General features: G+C 45.6%; 1 protein-coding gene across 3 annotated transcripts in view; it reads left to right on the plus strand.

The window, feature by feature from the left end:
* Positions 1 to 18,796, plus strand: part of plekha7b (pleckstrin homology domain containing, family A member 7b) — a 293,659-nt gene that overhangs the window by 176,724 nt on the left and 98,139 nt on the right. For all 3 annotated transcript variants that reach the window (XM_078414956.1, XM_078414957.1, XM_078414959.1), the window contains exons 5-7: positions 579 to 690; positions 9,732 to 9,836; positions 16,214 to 16,286. In XM_078414956.1, the coding sequence (XP_078271082.1) occupies positions 579 to 690; positions 9,732 to 9,836; positions 16,214 to 16,286 (290 nt within the window). The remainder of the gene's footprint in view (positions 1 to 578; positions 691 to 9,731; positions 9,837 to 16,213; positions 16,287 to 18,796) is intronic.

Below are 18,796 nucleotides of genomic sequence, written 5' to 3' on the forward strand. Positions count from 1 at the left end.
ATGTACTAGCTTTGCAATTGTATCTTTGGGACACGTTCTCTGTGTAAATTCCACAGTCGTGTGTCGATGGAATGCCATTTGCTTCTACAAATTAAACCAGTACAAATTGCACCAACACAAAGCTTAACAACATTAGGTCATGGGGAGAACGTACATACTCCGTGCAGACAGCACCCATAGTCAGGATCGAACCCGGGTCTCCGGCGCTGCATTCGCTGTAAGGCAGCAACTCTACCGCTACGCCACCGTGCCGCTTGGTTGCTGCCTTACAGCAAATGCAGCGCTGGAGACCCGGGTTCGATCCCGGGTGCTGTCTGTACGGGGTTTGTACGTTCTCCCCGTGACCTGCGTGGGTTTTCTCCGAGATCTTCAGTTTCCTCCCACACTCCAAAGATATTCAGGTTTGTAGGTTAATTGGCTTGGTAAATGTAAAAATTGTCCCCAGTAGGTGCAGGATAGTGTTAATGTGCGGGGATCGCTGGTCGACGTGGACCCAGTGGGCCAAAAGGGCCTGTTTCCGCGCTGTATCTCTAAAATTAAATTTGAATGTGGAATTAATTTTTCCAATGATTTTTCAGACCAGGTATCCACATGTCGAAGCAGCAGACCGCCCAAAGGCCGTACAGTATGGTTAGTGAGGCTTCCACAGGAGGGACCACATCTGCGCTTGGAATCGCCCCCATTTCAAAGGTAAGGCTTCCTTTACTTCCTTACTAGTGGATCAGTAGGTAGACTCAGTAACTCAGCTGCCTCACAGCGCCGGAGACCCGGGTTCCATCCTGACTACGGGTGCTGTCTGTATGGAGTTTGTACGTTCTCCCCATGACCTTGTGGGTTTATTCTGGGTGCTTCGGTTTCCTCCCACACTCCAAACATGTGCGGGTTTGTAGGGTAATTGACTTCTGTAAATGGTCCCGAGTGTGTAGAATAGTGCTTGTGTTTGGGGTGATTGCTGTTCGGTGCCAACACACTGTATCTCTAAAGTCGTAGAAATTTCCCAATCATATAACCATATAACCATATAACAACTACAGCACGGAAACAGGCCCGTTCGGCCCTACCAGTCCATGCCGACCACTCTCTCTGACCTAGTCTCATCTACCTGCTCTCAGACCATAACCCTCTAATCCCCTCTTATCCATATACCTATCCAATTTACTCTTAAATAATAAAATCGAGCCTGCCTCCACCACTTCCACCGGAAGCCCATTCCATACAGCCACCACCCTCTGAGTAAAGAAGTTACCCCTCATGCTACCCCTAAACTTTTGTCCCTCAATTCTGAAGCTATGTCCCCTTGTTGGAATCTTCCCCACTCTCAAAGGGAAAAGCCTACCCACATCAATTCTGTCCGTCCCTCTTAAAATTTTAAAATAATCAGTATTATTTTTATACCACATATGATCATTATGATATATGATGACACCAAATAGTGATGATTTTGTTTTAAAAGAGGATGCAAAGTGCTGGAGTAACTCAGCAGGTCAGGCAGCATCCCTAGAGAACATGGATAGGTGACGTTTCACAGAGTGCTGGAGTAACTCAGCAGGTCAGGCAGCATCCCTGGAGAACATGGATAGGTGTCATTTTGGTTCAGGACCTTTCTTCAGACCCGACCTGAGACATTGAATATAGACACAAACAGCTGGAGTAACTCAGCAGGTTAGGCAACATATCTGAAGAAAAGAAATAGATGATGTTTCGGGTCGAGACCGTTCTTCAGACTGAGAGTCAGGGAAGAGGGAAACTAGAGATCTGAAAAGGTTCAGAACAAATCCGAGGCAGCACCGATGACCAAAGAAAGGCAGAACCCACATTGATCCATTGCTGGCTGTGGAGGAGGTGATAATGAAAGAGATTTAAACAGTGAAACTAGCAGGACAACTAGAGAGTGGGCGGGATGGAGAGAGAGGGAATGCAAGGGTTACTTGAAGTTAGAGAAATCAATATTCATACCGCCGGGGGTTGTAAGATGCCCAAGCAAAAATATAAGGTGCCTGAGATGCCCTGAAACATCACCTCTCCATGTTCTTCAGAGATGCTGCCTGACCTGTTGAGTTACTCCATCACTTTGGGGTTTTTTTGTAATCCGGTATCTGCAGTTCTTTGAATGTACAACTATCTATTTCAGTTGTCCAAAATAAATGTCAGGCTCATGCAGCACAGAAACAGGCCCTTCAGCCCAAGTAGTCCATGCCGACCAACAGTCCCCATCTCCACTAGTCCACTTGCCTGCGTTTGGCCCATATCCCTTTCCATGTACATATCCAAATGTCTTTTAAATGCTGTTAAAGTACAGCCCCCCCCCGGGGCCTACAGTGCCCCCCTTAAACACACTACCTCCTCTGGCAGCTCGTTCCATACACCCACCACCCTCTGCACAAAACATTGCCCCCCAGGTTCCTATGAAATCTTTCCCCTCTCACCATAATGTATTCAATGTGATGGGGGAGGGGTGAAGGGGAGGAGGGGGTACTGCACCAATGCAGGAGAGGTTTGGACCCAATGGGCCCACTTGGTCTGGTCTGACAAAACACCCTTGACTCTTGGCTTTCTTGAAAGGCTCTTGAAGCGATTTTGAGCAACATTGCTGTAAGGAACAATTTGTGACCTTATTTTCATTGTTGGCATAAACCTTTGTGAGGTTACGCAGTGAGATTGTGCAGTTAGTTTGCCACTGGGTCGGTGTGTTTGTTTTGGCCCCTGTGTGGAATCTGTGGAAGGTGGTAAAGTGGATTCCACCGTATACTAAAGAACTAAAGTCTATGGAGGTCATGGCTAATGAGAGTTAAGCGACAGTTTTGCTATTTGTTTTCACCTCCACTGGAGTTAATGATTCAACACGAGGTAAACTCCACTCATTCAGAAGCCCTGGTGACTGCACAGAGTATCATTCTTCCACTTCTTATTCTGAAGGTGATACGTGCAGAATTAGGTCTTTCGGCCCACCAAGTCCATTCCACCTTGATTGATGATCTATCTTTCCCTCTCAACCCCATTCTCCTGCCCCATTCTCCTGCCTTCACTCCACAATCCTTGACACCCATACTAATCAAGAATCTATCTCTGCCTCAAAAATATCCACTGACCTGGCTTCCACAGCCTTCCACAGATTCACCACCCTCTGATTACTGCCGCAGATAAATATTCTGATTGCAGAGGGTTGTGGTCACAGGCCAGACCATCACCCAAACCAACCTGCCTTCCATCGACTCCATCTACACTTCACACTGCCTCGGCAAGGCCAGCAGCATAATCACGGACCAATCTCACCCTGGTCACTCCCTCTTCTCGTCTCTCCCATCAGGCAAGACCTACAGAAATGTGAAAACACACACCTCCAGATTCGGGGCCAGTTTCTTCCCAGCTGTTATCAGGCAACTGAAACCGTTATCTCACCACCTGACCCTTGTATCTACCTTATTGGAGACCTTTGAACTATCTTTTATTCACAAAATGCTGGAGTAACTCAGCAGGTCAGGCAACATCTCAGGAGAGAAATAATGGGTGAAGAAGGGTCTCGACCCGAAACGTCACCCATTCCTTCTCTCCTGAGATGCTGCCTGACCTGCTGAGTTACTCCAGCATTTTGTGAATAAATACCTTCAATTTGTACCAGCATCTGCAGTTATTTTCTCACACTATCACTATTACTATTTGAACTATCTTTAATCGGACTTTACCTTGCACTAAATGTTGTATCCTTCATCTGTACACCTTGAACAGCTTGATTATAATCATGTGTAGTCTTTGCGTAGCACGCAACAAAAAAGCTTTTCTTTGTACCTTGGTACACATAACAATAATAAACTACACTGACGTAAACTTGATGCAGCAATTGTGAATAGTGATCAGAAAGCTAAGAATATGGGTTTTAAAGTTAATTAAGAGAAAAATCTATTGCGTTCCCTCCTAGATGAGGCAGTACAAAGTCAAAATTAAGTTTGAGCAGTTTGCATTCATTTACCGAGCGTGTACTCAGAAGGAACTACAGATGTTGGTTTGCAATAAAAGACCCAAAGTGCTGGAGCAGCACAGCGGGTCAGGCAGCATCTCTGGAGAACAGACACATGACATTTCAGGGCAGGACCCTTCTGCATTCTGAGTAATCTTATTCAGACGTACAAGATCATGAGGGGTATGGATAAAGTGAACAGTCCTTTTCCCAGGGCAGGTTCTAAATCACTCTCCATGTTCTCCACAGATGCTGCCTGATCTGCTGAGTTACTGCTGTATTTTGCATATATCTGTCTGAATGTCTTTAAATGTCATGACTGCATCTGCTTCAGCAGCTCATTCCAGACACTGACTGTCTTCTGAGTGAAGAAGGCCCCTGAGGTCCCTCTTAAATCTCTCCCCTCGCACTTTAAGCCCGTGCCCTCTCGTCTTAGCCTGTGCCCCTCTTGTCTTAGAATTCTCTACATTTGGAACAAGTCTGTGAGCATTCACTTTATCCATGCCCCTCATGATCATGCACACCAATAAGGTCACTTATAATGTACTCCCTTGCAAGATTCTCCTTGCCCACCTGGCTTAGTTCTCTTGATCTTGGAGTTGTACAGCACCCGGCCCTGACCATTTCCAGCATTTTCTATTTTTTAATATTTCAGATTGCCAGCATCTGCAGTCATAAGATCATAAGTGACAGGGGCAGAATTAGGCCATTTGGCCCATCAAATCATGCTGATCTCTTTTTCCCTCTCAACCCCGTTCTCCTGCCTTCTTCCCATAATTTCTGACAACCGTACTAATCAAGAATCTATCTCTGTTTTAAAAATATCCATTGACAGCCTCCTGTGGCAAAGAATCCCACAGATTCACCACCCTCTGACTACAGACATTCCTCCTCATCTCCTTCCTAAAGGAACGTTCTTTAATTCTGACGCTATGACCTCTAGTTCTGGACTCTCCCACTAGTGGAAACATTCTCTCCACATCCACTCTATCCAAGCCTTTTTTTTGTCTTTTGTTTTTTATATACAAAGTTTTCATTTATAGTATTATCTGATCTGATTAGATAGCATGCAAAACAGAGCTTTTCCCAGTACACGTGACAATAATGAACCTAAACTTAATCCATTGTGAAAGGGCAGAGTATTTAAGCTAAAGCATAAAAAACAGCCGAAACACACTTGACAATGAGATACAATGATGGATGAGATGTTGTTTCACACGGAGTATTGTCATGGTTGATCTCATTGGTGAAGATAAAGTCTGTATTGTTCATCATTTGTGTCCTTTTGGTTCATTGGTCACTGTAAGCACCTTGCCACTTGAGATAGATAGACACAGCATGCTGGAGTAACTCAGCGGCTCAGGCAGCATCTGTGGAGAACATGGATAGGTGACGTTTCACAGAGTGCTGGAGTAACTCAGCAGGTCAGGCAGCATCTCTGGAGAACATGGATAGATGATATTTTGTACTGGGACACTTTTTGAGACTGATCAGACTGGCACAGGGTTCTAACCCAAAATATCACCTATCCATGTTCTCCAGAGATGACGGGTCTCGGGAGTTTTGGGGAGAAGGCAGGAGAATGGGGTTAGGAGGGAGAGATAGATCAGCCATGATTGAATGGCAGAGTAGACCTGATGGGCCGAATGGCCTAACTCTGCTCCTATAAATTATGAACTTATGACTAAGCACGTTGTCAGCTGATCAAGTCCAGCACAACAGAAACAGCTGGAAGTTAAATGCCATAAAATGTAATTCACTGCTACATTGTAAAGGAACGGTGACATGGAACATAAGAAACAACAAAGACTGTTGAAAAGAACAGTTCTTCTCGTATCTGCGATGAAAGAGATGCATCAGAGAGAACACGTAAAGCCAAATAGTTGAAATACAACACATAACTGTAGCTGGAGACACAAGGAACTGCAGATGCTGGTTAACGTAAAAGGACACAAAGAAGACTAGATGGGCTGAATGGCCTAATTCTACTATCACTTATGACCTTATGCTGCCTGACCCACTAAGTGTCTCCAGCACTTTGTGTCCTTTTGTGTATTAATCAGCTTTGGTAGTTCTTTGTTGCTACTTGCCCGTTTTAGATTGTCTTCTTGGTCAGACTGCTACATTGAATGTGACAAGCCATTAATGCCATATGACATTGCATTAAATATTTAAAGAGGCACCAGGCTTTGTTGATTCTGTTGGAGGTACAGTTGCCTTGTGAATACTAATTGGGCCCAGTTGGAGCCAGGTTTATAATTTTGTTGTTAATTAATAACATCGTCATTGAAACGGCCCCGAGGGTTGAGATCAACATGAACCACTTGGTTTCTTTCTCATGTTCAATTAGCACCGCCATCTCTCGTGTTACAAGGTGGGGGTGCATCTGTTATTCTTGCTCTGTTTGTTCTCATTGTGCTTGAAATAAGGATCATTCAAGAAACAAAAACACTCCAATGGTATGAAAGAAGTTGCAGAGCAAACCATTCTTGTCTTTTTCTACCAGTGGTTTGGAACTTGATGCGTCTCATTTGAACTCATTGTTTAACACAGGAAACTCCATCAGTGTTCCCAGCAACCATCAGGCTGTTGAACATGACACCACACTCATCTGCTATTGAAAACTCCATCATCTGTCTCCACCCATCACTTGCCAGGCTTTGTCTCGCCCCACCTCTCTTTTCCAACTATCTCCCCCCTACTGCCAGCAGTCTGAAGAAAGGTCCCATCCTGAAACATCACATCCATTCCCTCCACAGCTACTGCTGGACCCGCTGAGTTTGTACTTTGTATTTTGCACAACACTAACCTTAACATCTGTGATCTTTTTTGGAGTTTGTTTTAGGTTGCACTACAGACTTTGTTTTTTTGCATGATTATGATTATCTAAAATGATTGATTGATTGTATTTTGGATTACATACATTGCGTAGTGCTGAAGGGCTTGATGGTACTGGGACAGAGCTGTTCTTGAACTTGGTGGTCACTGTTTTCAGACTCCTGTACCTTTTTCCCAACGGCAGGAGTGAAATGGAGTGCAGCCGTTGTGGGTGTGGGTCTCTGACGATGCTGGCAGTACCCCAGCAGCACCGGGCACCGCAGTGGTGCAGCGGTAGAGTTGCTGCCTGATAGCACTTTCAGCGCCAGAGACCCATGTCCGATTCCGATAATGGGTGCTGTATGTACGGAGTTTGTACGTTCCCCCGTGACCTTGTGGCTTTTCTCCGAGATCTTCGGTTTCCTCCCACACTAAGAAGACGTCCAGGTTTGTAGGTTAATTGGCTTTCGATAAATGTAAATTGTCCCTAGTGTGTGTACGATAGTGTTAATGTGCGGGGACCGCTGGTCGGCATAGACTTGGTGGGCCGACGGGCCTGTTTCTGCGCTGTATCTCTAAACCAGATTCCCTTGATGATGGGGAGGGCAGTACCCGTGATGGAGCGGGCAGTGTGTGGTGGGGAGGGCAGTGTGTGGTGGGGAGGGCAGTGTGTGGTGGGGAGGGCAGTGTGTGGTGTGGAGGGCAGTACCCACGATGGAGTGGGCAGTGTGTGGTGGGGAGGGTAGTACCTGTGATGGACCGGGCAGTGTGTGGTGGGGAGGGCAGTACCCACGATGGAGTGGGCAGTGTGTGGTGGGGAGGGCAGTGCCCACGATGGAGCAGGCAGTGTCCACCACTCTCTGCAGTTTCCTGGCACGATTAAGCACAACATCTTTCTGTGGTTAATTTTGTTGGAAATTGCATCAGCTTCAAGCCTTCAGGTTCTTCATGGCCACTGCCAGACACGATGAGTGTTTGATGAGTAACTATTTGTCATGCATTGTTTGTGAGGCCCTGAGTTAACATTAGATTGCACCCTCCCCCAGAGGGACATTGCAGTTACGTACAGGAAATGTTATCAAGTGCTGGATTCTTGGAGCACAGTGAACATATCTGCAGCTAGCATTTTACATGCTGCAAGTCCTTGATCATTTTTATTTAGAGTTTAGACTTTAGAGATACAAAGTCTAAAGGGGCCTGTTGGCCCACCAAGTTCGTGCCGACCTGCCACCCCTGTCCACCAGCACTGTCCTACACACGAGGGACAATGTTGAAATTTTACCAAAGCCAATTAACTTACAAACCTGAAGGCCTTTGGAGTGTGGGTGGAAACCGGAGCACCCGGAGAAAACCCACGCGGTCACGGGGAGAAAGTACAAACTCCATGCAGGCAGCACCCATAGTCAGGATCGAACCCAGGTCTCTGCAGCTGTGAGACAGCAGCTCTACCGCTGCGCCACCGTGCCCATGAATTTATCAACTCAATAGTTGTGGCTGGAAAGGCTGCCATCTACTGCATATACCGAATTGTCTGTAAACTGAGAAGGTCATTAGGAATTAACATCATTGTGTAATCTGGCCGAATGAAACAGAGGCAATGCCAATAAAGCACATATAATGTTTGGATTATTTAGATGTTATCTTAAAAAATATCAAAGTAAGCTTGATTGCATTTTCATGGTATTATTTGGTGGCACAGTGGTGCAGTGGGTAGAGCTGTTGCCTCAGTGCCAGGGACCCGGGTTTGATCCTGACCTCGGGTGCTGTCTGTGTGTGTAGTTTGCACGTTCTCCTTGTGACCGCATGGCTTTCCTCCGGGTGCTCCGGTTTCCTCCCACATCCCAAAGACGTGCAGGTTTGTAGGTCAATTGGCTTCTGTAAATTCCCCCTAGTGTCTTGGGTGTGGATGGGAAAGTGGGATAACATGGAGCTGGTGTGAATGGGTGATTGATGGTCGGCGTGGACTCAGTGGGCTACAGGGCCACTACCATACTGTATCACTACAACTAAAACATCACTTGTAACCTCAGCTGTGGGGACATTTATCATTGCAATTTACTTCTCAGTGCCTTTGATGAGTGAGACATTAATACTTATTTGGAGGTTGAATTGCTGTACTTGGAAAGAATTTGAGGTTAACTTTGTAAAACTTGTTTTTAAAGTTGTCTGTTTAGCTCAGCGTGGAAACGGGCTCTTCGGCCCACCGAGTCCGCGCCAACCAGTGATCCCCACACGCTAACACTGCCCTTCACAATAGAGAAAATTTACAATTTTACCAAAGCCATTGGACCTACAAACTTGTACGTCTTTGAAGTGTGGGAGGAAACACACGTGGTCACAGGGAGAACATGCAAACTCTGTACAGACAGCACCTGGAGTCTGGATGTAAGCCGGGTGTCCGGCACTGTAAGGCAGCAACTCTACCCCTGCGCCACTGTGCCCCCTGTTACGGTGCAGGTTCAACAACTCTACCCCTGCGCCACTGTGCCCCCTGTTACGTTGCAGGTTCAGCTACCCCTGCGCCACTGTGCTGCCCTGTTACGCTGCAGGTTCAGCAACTCTATCACTGTGCCCCCTGTTACGTTGCATGTTCAGCAACTCTATCACTGTGCTGCCCTGTTACGTTGCAGGTTCAGCAACTCTACCACTGTGCCCCCTGTTACGTTGCAGGTTCGGCTACCCCTGCCCCACTGTGCTGCCCTGTTACGTTGCAGGTTCAGCAACTCTACCACTGTGCTGCCCTGTTACGTTGCAGGTTCAGCAACTCTACCACTGTGCTGCCCTGTTACGTTGCAGGTTCAGCAACTCCAGCACTGTGCTGCCCTGTTACGTTGCAGGCTTCTCTCCTTGCGAAAATCCCACAGGCTGTAATCTGATAAGATGTTGTTTATAGTCTAGAACTGAACACGGACACAATGATATTTGTTATCTTAATTCAGATCTCTTGATTTCTAATTAGGTTTTGAAGTCAAATGGAAAAGTCCATAACTTTGGCAAGAGGGAGCAGTCTATAAAGAGGAATCCAAACGCACCGGTCGTTGTGAGAGGCTGGCTTTACAAACAGGTAAAGTGTCTTGTGCTTGTGTGGTAAATGATTCAGGAACTACAGCTGAGGAGAGGGAACACAAAAGCTGTATTTCCTCCTCCTCCTCTCCAAAAGAAGCTGTTATTTGTCTAAACTGCCATGTATTGGCACTTATGTGTTAATAATCATAGTCATACAGCATGGAAACAGGCCCATCGGCCCAACCTGCCCACACCGGCCAACATGTCCCATCTACACTAGTCCCTCCTGCCCACATTTGGTCCATATCCCTCTAACCTTTCCGATCCAAGTACCTGTCCAAGTGTCTTTTAAGAGTTGTCATAGTACCTGCCTCAACTACATCCTCTTCAGATAAGGATCTGAAGTTGGTCCCGACCTATCCAATGCCTCGCCCACCCGCTGAATTAGAGTGATACTGTGTGGAAACAGGCCCATCGGCCCAACTTGCCCACACCGGCCAACATGTCCCAGCTACACTAGTCCCACCTGCCAGCATTTAGCCTGTATCCCTCCAAACCTGTCCTCTCCATGTACCTGTCTAACATTTTCTTAAATGTTGGGATAGTCCCAGCCTCAAATACCTCCTCTGGCAGCTTGTTCCATACACCCAACAAGGTGCCCCTCAGATTCCTATTAAATCTTTTCCCCTTCACCTTAAACCGATGTCCTCTGGTCCTCGATTCACCTACTCTGGGCAAGAGACTCTGTGCATCTACCCAATCTATTCCTCCCATGATTTTATATAAGTCTATAAAATCACCCCTCATCCTCCTGCGCTCCTCGGAATAGAGTCCCAGCCTACTCAACCTCTCCCTACAGCTCACACCCTCTAGTCCTGGCAACATCCTTGTAAATCTTTTCTATATCCTTTGCAGCTTGTCAACATCTTTCCAATAACATGGTGCCCAGAACTGAACACAATACTCTAAATGCGGTCTCACCAATGTCTTATACAACTGCAACATGACCTCCCAACTTCTATACAATATGCTAACTGATGAAGGCCAATGTGCCAAATGCCTTTTTGACCACCTTATCTACCTGCGACTCCAACTTCAAGGAACCAATCTCCTGAACTCCCAGATCCCTCTGCTCTACAACACTCCCCAGAGGCCTACCATTCACTGTGTTGGTCCTGCCCATGTTAGATTTCCCAAAATGCAACACCTCACATTTCTCTGTATTAAATTCCATCAACCATTCCTCAGCCCACCTGGCCAATCAATTTTTCACAATTTTTCACAACCATCTTCACTATCTGTAAAACCACTTACTTTTATATCATCAGCAAACTTGCTAATCTTGCCCTGTATGTTCTCATCCAAATCATTGACATACCATAGATGTAAGGTTGCCAACTTTCTAACTCCCAAATGATGGACTATAGGTGGCGTCACCGCCTGCGCCCCATGTGACCTCACCCAGCCAGCGGCCACGTGCTCCCGCTCCAGCAATGGTGGCCGCCAGGAGGCGGTTTATTACGCAACCTCCGTTCGGCGAACACACTCCGTTAGCCTACACTGTCCGGGCCTACACTGTCTGGGCCTACTGCGACCCCCAGACCTACATTGTCCGGTTTTACCGCGCCCCCTGGGCCTAATACGGGACAAGGGCAGTTAGCCCAATATACAGGATGTCCTGGTTAATACAGGACAGTTGGCAACCCTATGTAGATGATAAGCAGTAACGGGTCCAGCACCGAACCCTGCATCACTGGATTACTCTAGCACTTTGTCTCTTATTTTGCTAAATACATAATTTAGTTTAACCAGACATCATGTTCGGCACAGATATCTTGGGCCGAAGTGTCTGTTCGTGTCATACAGTGGGGAAACGGCCCTTTTGACCCAACTTATCCATACCGACCAACATGTCCCGCCTGCCTGTGTTTGCCCATACTAACCATATAACCATATAACAATTACAGCACGGAAACAGGCCAGTTTGGCCCTTCTAGTCCATGCCGAACACTTTCTCCGACCTAGTCCCATCTACCTGCTCTCAGACCATAACCCTCCAATCCCTTCCCATCCATATACCTCTCTAATTTACTCTTAAATAATAAAATCGAGCCTGCCTCCACCACTTCCACCGGAAGCTCATTCCATACAGCCACCACCCTCTGAGTAAAAAAGTTACCCCTCATGTTACCCCTAAACTTTTGTCCCTTAATTCTGAAGTTATGTCCCCTTGTTGGAATCTTCCCCACTCTCAAAGGGAAAAGCTTACCCACGTCAACTCTGTCCGTCCCTCTTAAAATTTTAAAAACCTCTATCAAGTCCCCCCTTAACCTTCTGCGCTCCAAAGAATAAAGACCCAACCTGTTCAATCTCTCTCTGTAGCCTAAGTGCTGAAAACCAGGCAACATTCTAGTAAATCTCCTCTGTACTCTCTCTATTTTGTTGACATCCTTCCTATAATTTGGCGACCAGAACTGCACACCATATTCCAGATTCGGCCTCACCAATGCCTTGTACAATTTTAACATTACGTCCCAACTTCTATATTCGATGCTCTGATTTATAAAGGCAAGCATACCAAACGCCTTCTTCACCACCTTATCCACATGAGATTCCACCTTCAGGGAACAATGCACAGTTATTCCCAGATCCCTCTGTTCCACTGCATTCCTCAATTCCCTACCATTTACCCTGTACGTCCTATTTTGATTTGTCCTACCAAAATGCAGCACCTCACACTTATCAGCATTAAACTCCATCTGCCATCTTTCAGCCCACCCTTCCAAAAGGCCCAAGTCTCTCTGTAGACTTTGAAAATCTACTTCATTATTAACTACACCACCTATCTTAGTATCATCTGCATACTTACTAATCCAATTTGCCACACCATCATCCAGATCATTGATGTAAATGACAAACAACAGCGGACCCAACACAGATCCTTGGGGTACTCCACTAGATACTGGCCTCCAACCTGACATACAGTTGTCAACCATTACCCTCTGGTATCTCCCATTCAGCCATTGTTGAATCCATCTTGCAACTTCACTATTAATACCCAACGATTTAACCTTCTTAATCAACCTTCCATGTGGAACTTTGTCAAATGCCTCACTGAAGTCCATATAGACAACATCCACAGCCTTGCCCTCATCAATTTCCCTGGTAACCTCTTCAAAAAATTCAAGAAGATTAGTCAAACATGACCTTCCAGGCACAAATCCATGTTGACTGTTCCTAATCAGGCCTTGTTTATCCATATGTTTATATATATTGTCCCTAAGTATCTTTTCCATTAATTTTCCCACCACAGACGTCAAACTAACAGGTCTATAATTGCTAGGTTTACTTTTAGAACCTTTTTTAAACAAGGGCACAACAGGTATGTAGGTTAATTGGCTGGGTAAATGTAAAAATTGTCCCTAGTGGGTGTAGGATAGTGTTAATGTACGGGGATCGCTGGGTGGCACGGACTTGGAGGGCCGAAAAGGCCTGTTTCCGGCTGTATATATATGATATGATGATATGATGCGCAATGCGCCAATCTTCCGGCACCATCCCCGTTTCTAATGACGTTTGAAATATTTCCGTCATACTGACCAACATGTCCTGCCTGCCTGTGTTTGCCCATACTGACCAACATGTCCTGCCTGCCTGTGTTTGCCCATACTGACCAACATGTCCTGCCTGCCTGTGTTTGCCCATACTGACCAACATGTCCTGCCTGCCTGCGTTTGCCCATACTGACCAACATGTCCTGCCTGCCTGTGTTTGCCCATACTGACCAACATGTCCCGCCTGCCTGCATTTGGCCTGTATCTCTCTAACCGTTCCTATATATTTACCTTTCCAATTGTCCTTTGAATATTGTGATAGTACCTGCCTCAACTACCTCCTACAGCAGCTCATTCCATACACCCACCACCCTTTGTGTGAAAAAGTTGCCTGTCAGGTTCCTATTAAATCATTCTCCCCTCACCTTAACCTATGTCTTCTGGTTCTTGATTCTGGGTAAAAGAATGTGCATTTACCCGATCTATTCCTTTCATGATTTTCTACACATCTATAAGATCACCCTTCGCCCTCCTGAACTGTGCTGTTCTATGTTCTCCTGGGACCTTGGCTTCAACAGTGGCACGGTGGCGCAGCAGTGGAATTGCTGCCTCACAGCGCCAGAGACCTGGGTTCAATCCTGTCCATGGGTGCTGTCTGTACAGAGTTTGGAATTTTCCCCGTGACCTGAGTGGGTTTTCTCTGGGAGCTCCAGTTTCCTCCCACACTCCAAAGACGTACAGGTTTGTAGGTTAATTGGCTTCGGTAAAATTGTAAATTGTCCCCCGTGTGTAGGGTAGTGTTAGTGTACGGGGATCGGCGCAGACTTGGTGGGCCGAAGGGTCTGTTTCTGTACTGCATCTCAAAACTAAACTAAGCAGCAGCTTTGAAACATCAGCATGAAAGGCACAATAACAAGGTGGAATAAAATGTGGTTTGAAATCAGTGTGTCTGTGAACTGCTTGGATGATTGGTCTTGAACATTTGTGAGAAATATGTTGCTTAGCACTGCACTAAACAGATGTTGATTAGATTGTTGTACAGTGCCAGTGAAGTGTAGCAGCCCAGCTACAAGAACATAATTAATGTCCTGGTTATCAATTTGCTTGTGTACTTAGAGATTGTATATTGCTTTCATTAATTTACAGTGTCTGGAACTGGTACAGTGGTGGGATTGAAATGCATTTGCCACATTTGTACTGAGAATGGGTGGCGCAAGTTAATGGCTCTATTATAATTTCCATTAGATACCAGATCCATCAGTCTCCTAGAGCTTTTTATCTTGGGTATTTTTCTTAAGGGTCTCGACCCGAAATGTCACCTGTCCATTCCCTCCGCAGATGCTGCCTAAGCCATTGTTCTTCCAGCATTGTGCTCCACATTCCAGCATCTCACGTTTCTTGTGCCTCACCAGCTTTATTGAAGGAGGGTCCCGAGCTGAAACATCACCTATCTGTCCATGTGTAGCAAGGAACTGCAGATGCTGGTTTTAACTGAAGATAGACACAAAATGCTGGAGTAACTCAGCGGGACAGGCAGCATCTCTGGAGAGGATACCTGTTTTCACACCTTGCACTTCCTTACCTATGTAACTCCCCCTCCCCGGACATGGTAGCGCAGCGGTAGAGTTGCTGCTTTACAGCGAATGCAGCGCCGGAGACTCAGGTTCGATCCTGACTACGGGTGCTGCACTGTAAGGAGTTTGTACGTTCTCCCCGTGACCTGCGTGGGTTTTCTCCGAGGTCTTCGGTTTCCTCCCACACTCCAAAGACGTACAGGTATGTAGGTTAATTGGCTGGGTAAATGTAAAAATTGTCCCTAGTGGGTGTAGGATAGTGTTAATGTGCGGGGATCGCTGGCCGGCACGGACTTGGTGGGCCGAAAAGGCCTGTTTCCGGCTGTATATATATGATGATGATGATGATGACATCACTGAAGAAGGGTCTCGACCCGAAACATCACTCATTTCTTCTCTCCAGAGATGCTGCCTGTTCTGCTGAGTTCCTCCAGCATTTTGTGTCTACCTATCTATGTTCTCCCGACCCGAAACTTCACTTATTCATGCTCTCCAGAGATGCTGCTTGACCCACTGAATTCCTCCAGCACCTTGTGTCCTCTTGCGTTAACCAGCATCTGCAGTTCCTTGTGCCTCCAGCTACAGTTATGTGTTGTATTTCAACTATTTGGCTTTATGTGTTCTCTCTGATGCATCTCTTTCATTGCAAATACGAGAAGAACTGTTCTTTTTAACAGTCTTTGTTGTTTCTTATGTTCCATGTCACCGTTCCTTTGCAATGTAGCAGTGAATTACATTTTATGGCATTTAACTTCCAGCTGTTTCTGTTGTGCTGGACTTGATCAGCTGGCAATGTGCTCAGTCATAAGTTCATCATTTATAGGAGCAGAGTTAGGACATTCGGCCCATCAGGTCTACTCTGCCATTCAATCATGGCTGATCTATCTCTCCCTCCTAATCCCATTCTCCTGTCTTCTCCCTGTAACCTCTGACACCCGTATTAATCAAGAATCCATCAATCTCCACCTTAAAAAATAATCCATTGATGGCCTCCACAGCCACCTGTGGCAATGAATTCTACTGTTCCACCACCTTCTGACTGAAGAAATTACTCCTCATCTTCTTTCCAAAGGAACATCCTTTAATTCTGAGCCTGTGGCCTCTGGTCCTAGACTCTCCCACTAGTGGAAACATCCTCTCCACATCCACTCTATCCAAGCCTTTCACTGTTTGGTAAGTTTCAATGAGGTCCCCCATCAACCTTCTAAACGTCAGCGAGTTCAGGCCCAGTGCTGACAAACGCTCCTCCGACATTGTTTTCATGAAAGACACTTTGATGACAGATTGCCATGTGTTTGTGTGTTTAGGATAGTTCAGGAATGAAACTGTGGAAACGGCGGTGGTTTGCACTCTCAGAACATTGCCTGTTCTATTACAAAGGTAAGTGCATGAATAGCAATTATTACAATTATTATTAACCAGCAATTATGGTTCTAAAACTAGCAATTCGTAATTTAGAGAAAAAAATGTTTCAATTGCTTTGATAGGTAAATGAATGTAAGAAACTAGCTATCACTGGTGGTTAGTGGATTAGCTACAGGAGGAGCTGGACAAACGGATCGTTTTCCCTGGAATGCCAGAGGTTGCCGGAAGACCTGATAGAGTAATTAAATAAAATAAAAGTAATAAAGGAAGCAATAAGATAAATATAAAATTATGGGAGGCATAGATCGGGTAGACAATCAGATTGGAGACCTTTTTCCCAGATTGGGAATATCAAAGACTAGAGGGCATAGCTTCAAGGTGAGAGGGGCAACGTTTGAAGGAGAGGTGAGGGACAAGGCTTTTCACACAGAGGGCGATGGGTGCCTGGAACGCACTGCCAGGGCTGGTGGTGGAGGATACAGTGGTTGCATTTAAGAAACTTTGTCCATCGGCAGGTGCATATGGTGGGATCTGCAGACAGATAAGAGTTGATAAGAGATTGGACAACAATGTGATGCATTCAAACTCGCAAGGTGCAACACCTCACACTTGCCAAGATTTAACTCCATCTGCCATTTATCCACCAATTTCTGTAATTGCTCCCTGTCCTGCTGTGTACTTTGGCAGTTTTCCTCATTGTCTGAAATCCCAGCAACAGTGGAGTTCAGGTTGGGGTTGAGGGTAGTGTAGGAAGGCTGTACTGTAGTCTGGCCTTTATCCAGTGGAGTTCAGACTGGGGTTGAGGGTGGTGTAGGAAGGCTGTACTGTCGTCTGGCCTTTATCCAGTGGAGTTCAGGCTGGGGTTGCGGACAGTGTAGGAAGGCTGTACTTTCGCCTGGCCTTTATTCAGTGGAGTCTTTAGAGTTTAGGTTTATTATTAACATGTGCACTGAGGTACAGTGAAAAGCTCTGTTTTGCTTGCTCTAAATGGATCAGATATACCACACGTAAATACAATCAAGTCAAACTCAAGTCCAATTGTTAGAGCAAAGGGACATGGGTAACATTTAGAAATGGTGCTACAATTACAGGAAGAAAAGTGATTTCAAAGAGTAGAGGGATTGTTTCAGATGGTAGTGGAACCGTTGCTGGGAAGAGCATGCTCCAGTGCCAACTTGGAATATTTAACTGGATTTAGGTTTATTATTGTCATGTGTACCGAGGTACAGGGAAAAGCTTTGTTCTGCATGTTATCCACCAGATCAAATATTACGATACATAAATGCCATCAAGCCAAACTCCAGTACAATAGGTCGAGCAAAGGGGAAGATACAGAGTGCAGAATATAGTTCTCAGCATTGTAGCGCATCAGTTCCAGAGACAAAGTCCAATGTCTACAATGGGGTAGAGGTGAATCGGACAGCACCCTAGCTTATGGAAGGGCCGTTCAGAAGCCTGATAACAGAGGGTAAGAAGCTGTTCCTGAGTCTGGTGGTGCGCACTTTCAATTCAATATTTAACATATAGTATAATATACATATAACATGAAATATTAGTTTTGAGAAGAGGCTCAGTTTTGATTATCAAGTGGTTTCCTTTAGCTGAACCAAAGTAGCTGAGAACATTTTGCTGCTGCCTCCTTGGGAGTAAAGGAGTGGCATCAGCAATGTATTCTGATGTGATGCGTGTGTTGAGAGAGATAAAGGATATTGCAGATGGATGGGTAAAGCAAATGAATACCACAGGTCATTTCATTTGTCTGTGTGAGTCAGTTTGTATTATATAAGATGTCAGCATTTGCTGGAGGGAGCAGTGATTCACATATTCACATCTCTTTGAAGTCCTGCACGATTTTTAAAAACTGAAGTACAGAGAGCCATGTCAATGTCAAAGGATTTTTTAAGGAGGAAGTTATTTAATTAATTGGTTACCTATCCAGTGCTCTAAATGGAAAATGCTTTTCAATTGTCCAATCCACGTGTCCCTGGCAGCAGAAATCTGTTTGGCCTCGACTTCTTTATTTGGTCGGTGATTCATCATGTGTTTCAGAATATGACACAGACATTCGGTTAACAGAGTTAATCGGTGGTAGAATAAACTATATTAGTGGCTTGATGAAAACATGCCTTGATAAGGATTCCCTTTCCCCTTCCCTCCAGTCCCCTTCCCCCTACAGCCCCTTCCTCTGGCTTCACATTTCATAGAAACATAGAAACATAGAAAATAGGTGCAGGAGAAGGCCATTTGGCCCTTCGAGCCATTCATTGTGATCAAGGCTGATCATCCATAATTGGTAACCTGTGCCTGCCTTCTCCCCATATCCCTTGATTCCACCAGCCTCCAGAGCTCTGTCTAACTCTTTTAAATTCATCCAGTGAATTGACCTCCACTGCCTTCTGTGGCAGAGAATTCCACAGATTCACAACTCTGGGTGCAGTGACTTTTCATGTTACTTCTCCCCTTATCTCCCAATCTCACAGCACTCTTGTCGTCTTTTCATCTCTAGCCTTTGTCCACCCATCTGC

The sequence above is a fragment of the Rhinoraja longicauda genome, chromosome 18, assembly GCF_053455715.1.
Source record: "Rhinoraja longicauda isolate Sanriku21f chromosome 18, sRhiLon1.1, whole genome shotgun sequence".
NCBI lineage: Eukaryota > Metazoa > Chordata > Chondrichthyes > Rajiformes > Arhynchobatidae > Rhinoraja > Rhinoraja longicauda.